General features: G+C 41.9%; 1 protein-coding gene across 1 annotated transcript; it reads left to right on the top strand.

The window, feature by feature from the left end:
• Window positions 1-323: 323 nt before the first annotated feature.
• On the top strand, window positions 324-7,339 carry cnih2 (cornichon family AMPA receptor auxiliary protein 2; the record flags this gene model as incomplete). The annotated part of the gene is made up of 6 exons (XM_080780742.1): window positions 324-413; window positions 5,110-5,178; window positions 5,560-5,607; window positions 6,026-6,138; window positions 6,982-7,125; window positions 7,312-7,339. The coding sequence occupies exons 1-6, from the start codon at window positions 333-335 to the stop codon at window positions 7,337-7,339; spliced, it is 483 nt and encodes a 160-aa protein (XP_080636868.1). The 5' UTR covers window positions 324-332.
• Window positions 7,340-7,886: the final 547 nt, after the last annotated feature.

Raw genomic sequence — 7,886 nt, 5'->3', positions numbered from 1 at the left:
AACGTAGATCAAAATCCTTTGACAAGACAGTGAGCATACAATAATGCAGAATAAGTTGTCATGTTGAGGATTCTCTGGCTTTTTCTCAGCGGCTGATTCACCATTGGCCAGACACTACAGACTCTCATCACAACCTGTCCTATACAGTATGTCTGGGTCAGGGTGAGGAGAAAGAGGACAAAGCAAGATATTAACCTCCTGCAAGGTGGGAGAACAAGCTATATCAGGAGAGAGAGGGAGAGATCCCCCAGACAGTAGAGAGGGATAGAGTGGGGCAAAGTTCCCTCTCTCTCTCTTTCGCTCATCCCGTCTTCAGGCTGGCTAGCTCAGCCATGGCGTTCACCTTTGCGGCCTTTTGCTACATGCTGACCCTGGTACTGTGTGCCGCACTCATCTTCTTCGTCATCTGGCAGGTGAGTTCTGCGCGCGCGCGCGCGCGCGCGCGCACACACACACACACACACACACACACACACACACACACACACACACACACACACACACACCTAGAAATTAGACAGGTGTGCCTGTACTTTAATAGTCCGGAAAAGTTTATTTATTTCGGAGTGGCTCTGAACCTGAGCAGTATCTTACCTTTACAATGCATTGAATAGCCTAAGGCGAGTGGAGACAATCTAAGTTTGGGGTATAATGTTAAAATATATAGATTCACTTCTGGGGCACAGGTCTCCACCAGGCCAGGTCAGGTTGTGGCCTCCTGGTGGTGCTATAATAGGCCAATGTGAAAAGGGTGCCATTTGTTCTTACACCATTGATGGCAATTGGATGATTTGAGACAATTTGTTCCAAAAATGTGTTTTGCAAAAATCCACCTGTTGGTGGCGCTATAACAGGCCAATGTGAAAAGGGTGGGATATATTCCTCAGCCTAGTAGGAAAGTCTGTGAAAGCCAATGTTAGCCAATTATGATGGAATATGAAATATCGGACAGATCCATCTTGAACACATGACTATAGAGATAGTGTGTAATGATTTGCGGGATTTTTGGACAGAATCTGGAGGAGTTATATTAAAAAAATGTGTTTTTCAAAAGTCGGCCTCCTGGTGGCGCTATAACAGGCCGTTCTGGAAATTGTGTAGCAGAGGTTCATCGTTAGCATCCAGGGAGTGTGTGTGCAAAATTTGGCATCGACCGGGTTAACGGTGCCGGAGTTTAGCTGTTCACAGACGGACGGACGGACACACACACGGACGGACGGACGGAGTGCAAAACATACTCTCTCCCCATGCCTTCGGCCTGGTGGAGACAAATATCAGTGTTGAGAGACATATTAAATTAGAGATGAAGGTATAGGTATATAAGGTATATTATGAGGTATAAGGTCAATTGGTCAAAAGTGGTTGTGTCTAACCATTTTATGCGAGAGACAAGGTTCCCAAACTGTGGTGCGCGCATCCCTTATAGTGCGCGAACGCCCTCTGGGGGGGGGGGGGGGGGGTGGGGGGGGGGTGGCATAAAAAGGGTAATAGCGGCCCAATGACAGCGCCACAACAGGCCATTATATGAACTTTCAGGAAATCCCGATTGTCTTAGTAGCTTCACAAAATATCTGTCTGACTGCCCCCCCTGGAGTATACAGCAGCTGCATGTCTCTCAGTGCAGTGACATTCTGTGATTATTTGCCATAATGATATTTGAAAAGAATCACACCCGTGTGAAGTGAGGGGCACCCGGGCACTCTTATCATCATACAGTATACATCATCTCATTCAGGCTAATCACATTTTGCGTCCTCACTTTTGTTTTTGTCTTCAATGTTTGTGTTTACACACACCCGGAAAGCTGGGCATGTATCATTTTCGGCAAAATACAACAAGACGGAGCGTTGGGGGATGCGTCAGCTATAGGTCAGGAGGGACCGCTGCTGTAGGGAGTGATCTGGGATGTGGTAGGGTGGTTTGCCAACGAGATTCAGTTACCTCAATCTCCAACAACCTTTTTAGTTTTAGGCATTTAGGCTGATTAGATTACCATTTTAACCCAGAGAGACAAATACAACCATTATAAGCTTCAGTTCATTCAACAATATTACAAGCATTTGCTGGTAAACAGCACAATGTCAGACTCACAGGGGCCGGCCGAGACAGGTTTCTTTGATGCTAAGGGATGAGAGGGAAGTGCCAATGTGAGATTTTTTTTTAATTATTGTATTATTTCTTATATATTTGTTACTGTGCACTCTGGCACAAACATGCAAAAATGAGGTGCATTCTAGCCCTGCAAGAGTTCTGCATGTTCTCTCTTGAACACAGGGAAATGAACCCACGCATTTGCAATTGAAAGGTACAGAAGAGCTGGCCAAAAATCGGATTTAAAGATGCAACATTGGTTGGTTTTCTGACCCTGATTGCTCTTATGCCAAGATGCTTGCGTGTGCCAGTACAGTATATGCTTTCACCACACACATGAATCATGGCAACACAGTGGTGCAGGTATTACTGGAAGTGCTGGGGCTATACTATAATTACTTGTCTAATGAAGAAGGGCGAGCTGAGACAGCATCATGCCCAATTTTTTGTGTGAAAGAATTGTGAGAAACCGTGTGTACAGTACAGTACAGCAGGCATGTCCAAAGTCCAGCCCAGGAAGCAATTGTGGCCCATGGGTACATTTTATATGGCCCGCAGCCGCCTTCCTAAAATGCATTACGGTATACTGTATGACCGACCAGAGCATGGGAAAATGCATAGCCTACATTTAAATGTCGTTGTTTTGAAATTAACCTGCGCAGATACAGTAGGCCATTTCGATTTTATTTAACTTTTGAAGAGAGACGTTTTTTATTTGAACAAAATACGATTTATTCCTACTGTTCATATAATAGCAATAGTGTAATAAAAAATTAAAAAGCAGAATTGTTTTTGTTTTGTTCACAGCACAGTGACTGGCTTACATTTTGGTATGCCGTCAACAAATATATATAGCATACATACATAATTATATAGTATGCACGCAGTGTAAGGTGGCAACCCATTTACCCATTAACATGTTGTATGTTATAGTAGCCTATAAGAAGGGATATACCGATCTCAGGGACAGAGTATGCACCTGTCAGTCTGTCTGCAGGACTGGAATTTGCACAGGCGTCACTGGAGACATGCACGTTCAGTATTCAATACACAACCCTCACCTCCACACAAGCAGTTCCTACAAATGCCAAATGCCACACAACTCCAGCATCAGCTGTCAATACGATGAGACGCTATTAGTGTGAAACACAAATGAACACAAAAAGAAACAGCCTTGAAATGACTAGATGCTTTGACTCATGAATCGAGCGAGTGGGTTAGACTGAGTATGAGTCAGTCACCGTGAGAGAGATGCTAACGAGACTGCATGTGTGGGCGTGTCTCGGCAATGAACCATGTGATTGAAAAAGCTTATCAAACTATGATGTCTAACCCCCCCCCCCCCCCCCCCCCCCCCCACACACACACACACACACACACACACACACCACCTGCTTTCATCCATAGTTAGAGCTCCCCCTTTTCCATGTGGGGTATCGACCAATACCATCGCTTGTTCACTGCTATAGTAACCATGGTGCCCGTTGAGGGGGTCTGACCATGTCACCATGGAAACTGCATCTGTTTACAACAGAGACGAGTGTGAAATAGACCACTATATATTCATGCTATTAGGGGTAAGACCCTTCCTCAGAGCAGTGGACCCCTCAAGGACCAGGGGTCCTTGAGGGGTCCCCGGCAAAATGTGTTAATACAGCATCACAATCAGATGAACCACTTTAAACCTCTATACCGTTGACTATTTGAAAATAGAAGATCTGCCATTTATAATAATTTACTATTTTGGAAACATTTTAACTACATAAATATTGTTTGATTTCAGATGGCTGTCCGTGGCCAGATTCATATTAATTTGGGGGTCGTTTTTGAGAACCAATGGCTTAGAGATAGGGTTTGTTGCTCACATCAGACATTGCTGATGTAATACAGACACATATTATCTTGTTGTAGTGTACAACTGTACATACTGTACAATCAGTGTCTGCCTCTGGTTATGGGTAGTCGGGCGGTCCCCTCACTCTTGTATGTTATTTACGCACCACAGAAAACTGGGAGGGAGATGGTGAGTGGGAGGCAAATGGCTGATCCTAGACCTGCCGGGGAGCACTTGTGTAGGGGTCCAGAGGCAGAGGAGGCATAATCACTTAATTTGTCGATCGCCACCTTTTCATCAGCTCATTCTGCTCTTCAGCAAAGCGTAAACATTAAGCTCCATTGTTTGAAAGTTTAATTGACAACTGGTGAACAGCAGTGAATAATTAGGATTCAATTTAGAGCTTCACTGGCAGATGAAGTACTACTGATGAAAAGAGAGGAGGAAAAAAAGTATAACGATAAAGAAAGCTAACATTACATGGAGCAGCCAATTATACATCAATTTCAGAGGACTTACTGTATCTCCCTGACATAAAACAATACCTTCCTTTGCTTTAACCACTTCAACCCTTTCCGGGCATGTCATAATTATGCTAACATTCAGGGAAAATAGGAAAACATGTAATACAGTGCACAATGTGCCATGTTGTGAGCTTTTAGATCGTCTGTTTACAGTGAACATATTTAGCCTAGAGGGGGAAAATGGAGGGCCCCTAGTATAGAGATCTGGGGGGACTCCAGTCAACTAAGGATATAGAGTTTTACTGTTTTTCTGTCCTCACCTCAATATCTCCTCAGACATTTCAATAAAGGACCACAGAGAACAGCGCGCGCGCACACACACACACACACACACACACACAGTCACACACACACACACACAATTCAAATTGACAATTATCTTACACAAAAGCTCAGCAGCATACTGTCCAGATAACAATCTGTTATTCTGAGCATGTATATGGCAAGCTCGGATATCGATTATTGTTCATACTGCAGGACAAGAATGCTGCTGTGGTCTCTAGACATACAGTCTAGACGGCTTATGTCTTCCATATTTGCATCTGTATAATACAAACATAAATATATACAAGAGTAATGTACTACTGTACTGTACCATACCAGTTACTTGTATTTTTAAAGGTCAGTCATTCAAAGCGTATCCATGTCACCTTGTTTCAGATCACTGCATTTGATGAGCTCTGCACGGACTTCAAGAACCCCATTGATCAGAGTAACCCCACAAGAGCAGTAAGAAATAATTTTAACAAATATAATTGAAGATTACTCACTCTGGTGATTGAATGTGAAGTAAAATATATAAATAGAGTGAACATCCTACATGTGAACACTTGAATATTCCACTGTGGATATTCAAGAATCGATATTCCAGATAGGTCATTGAAATAATGTGGTGAACATGCAATTATTTAGCTTGCTTGTTTGTTTTGTCCACAGACTGACTGGCCATGTTGCCAGTGTCTAGAGCCAAAAACGGTTATTGATCATGGAATTAATTAATTATTCGCAAGAACGTTTCTGTTTGTTGTGTGACACCCCATTACTGTGCCCGATTGTGTTCTAATAAATAATTCTAATGTAATTAGATTATTTATATTCTGTGTTCCTCAGAGGGAGAGAATTCTCAACATTGAAAGAATCTGCAACCTGCTTCGAAAGGTGAGTACCGGAATTATACCTGGGGTGAGAGTGGTGGGAGTGACATAAGAGCACTCTAATCTTGCTAACATTTGCCTCTCTTATCTATGATGAATCAGAGCAACACTATATACTGTATACAATATAGCTGAACTCCCTTTTCCATGCTATTTGCAAAACCTGATGACTATATATTGCATTCTTGCTTGTTTTGTGTCATAATAACCCAAAACCTTCTCTCAGTACACTACAGTGTTTAGTTCAAAATGTACTGTGATAGTCACAACTAATAACATTCATCAGCTCTCAAATATTGTTACATGAAATCTTTCAATTATGCATGTGTGTGGTCATAGAAACACAGACAGACAGACAGACGATAAAGAGAAAGAAAGATCATTGTCTATATTTTAGCACCTGACATCCTGTGTGCTCTCAGTTGGTGGTACCAGAGTATTCCATACACGGGCTCTTCTGCCTAATGTTCATGTGCGCTGGAGAGTGGGTCACACTGGGCCTAAACATCCCCCTGCTGTTCTACCATCTGTGGAGGTACGCACACAAGCTCCACACAGCTCTAATGCTTCATTTATAATGTACTTACTGGTGGCACAGAGGTGTTGCTTGACCAAAATGACTAATTTCAAGTGTTTTTCTGTTTAAACATGAAAAATAAGAATACCTAATCTTTTATTTGCATTTGGTTTTAACTTTTTGTAATTGATTATTTTCTCCTTCAGGCCAGAATGTGCTACAAAAGTACAATAAATGTCACTGTTTCTTGCAAAAACATAATCACCAGTGAGCATCAAATTCCATAGTGTAGTTACTTTCCAATTACAGGCAAACATTTCTAACAAAATACGTTATACATAATATGATGAACACAACACGTTGGACTCAAATGTGGGGCTTCTGTACAGTGAGTGAACTAGTTGCCAAATAGGCTTTCACTCCTGCGGATAGGATGTGCCACAAATGTGAAAACTGTATGTCGTAGAACAGCCATTTCCCCCCATAGCTTCATAGGGTTCTGACGGCCGCAACCCATTACTTACACAGCCCTGGGTACAACACCCAGCCTGGCGGAGATATTTGCTCAGAGGGAGCCCCTTTCGATTTATTATTATTATATTTTTTTAAAATTCAGTTTAGATTCATTTAGTTTAGTTTCGGGAGTGGGTAAAGCGTTTATTGTTTCAACCTTTATAGTTTTAGTTTAGTTTTTTGTCATTGAAGTATGCAGGTGTTTGAACAAAAGATGGAAACAAAAAAAAAGATAAAAGAAGCTCCGTAGTAGCTCCCTTACTTTCGGTGCAGGTGGTGGACCTTCTTTTGTCTTTTAACAACCAAGCAATAAAAACCTAACTATAGACTATCCTGTGTCTCTTGAAGATATTTCCATCGGCCAGCAGATGGTTCAGAGGTGATGTATGATCCTGTCAGTGTGATGAATGCAGATATTCTCAACTACTGCCAGAAGGAGTCCTGGTGTAAGCTGGGTTTCTACCTGGTGTCTTTCTTCTACTATCTATACAGGTACGTATTAGACAAGACTAAGGAACTGATAGCAAATCATTTAAAGTAAAATTTATATTTTATACTATTATAAATTAAATTAATGAAAACTGTTAGTCTGATACATTACAGTATGTTATCCCAACGAATAATGTTTTAGAATTATTATCTTCCCGTTTTATTTTCCTTCTTTCTTTTTTCTTCTAGTATGGTGTACAACTTGGTGAGCTTCTAACAGCAGAGAGAAGACCAAGAGACAAACACAATATGGCCTGAAAGAGATGACAAAAGAACCACTCTTGCCTCATCCTGTGTCTTAGATGCATCATTGGCCCTGGTTCAGCCCATAATGAACGCAGAAAGTTAACCAGGGAGGACATTTGATGCTGTGAATGTAAACTCTTTTGTACAGCTGTAGCCATTGAATAAGCCCCACTTCTTAACACTCTGACCTTCAGAATCCTCCGGCCTACACACTTCTTAACACTCTGACCTTCAGAACCCTACGGCCTACGCACTTCGGCACCCCTATGAGGAATCACGTGGATGGATCTTTTGTAATGTTTTCCAGAAGTTACAAGGATTGATCCAGTCAGTAAAAGTAATCGTAGAACGATAGGTATACAAGTGTTTTGTGTGTAGAAATATACTGTGTGTCATTGTGTACCGTTCAAGAATAGATGAATCCTAACGAATTGCAGAACAAAGCAGAAACGTTGCACAGAGGGGGACTTTACAATGTCTATTGCTGTGTTGCTTTAGACCAGACTCTGCCACCGGAT

The sequence above is a fragment of the Protomyctophum bolini genome (assembly GCF_963924005.1).
Source record: "Protomyctophum bolini genome assembly, chromosome: 13".
Taxonomy (NCBI): Eukaryota; Metazoa; Chordata; class Actinopteri; order Myctophiformes; family Myctophidae; genus Protomyctophum; species Protomyctophum bolini.
This window is presented reverse-complemented; position numbering and strand designations above follow the sequence as displayed.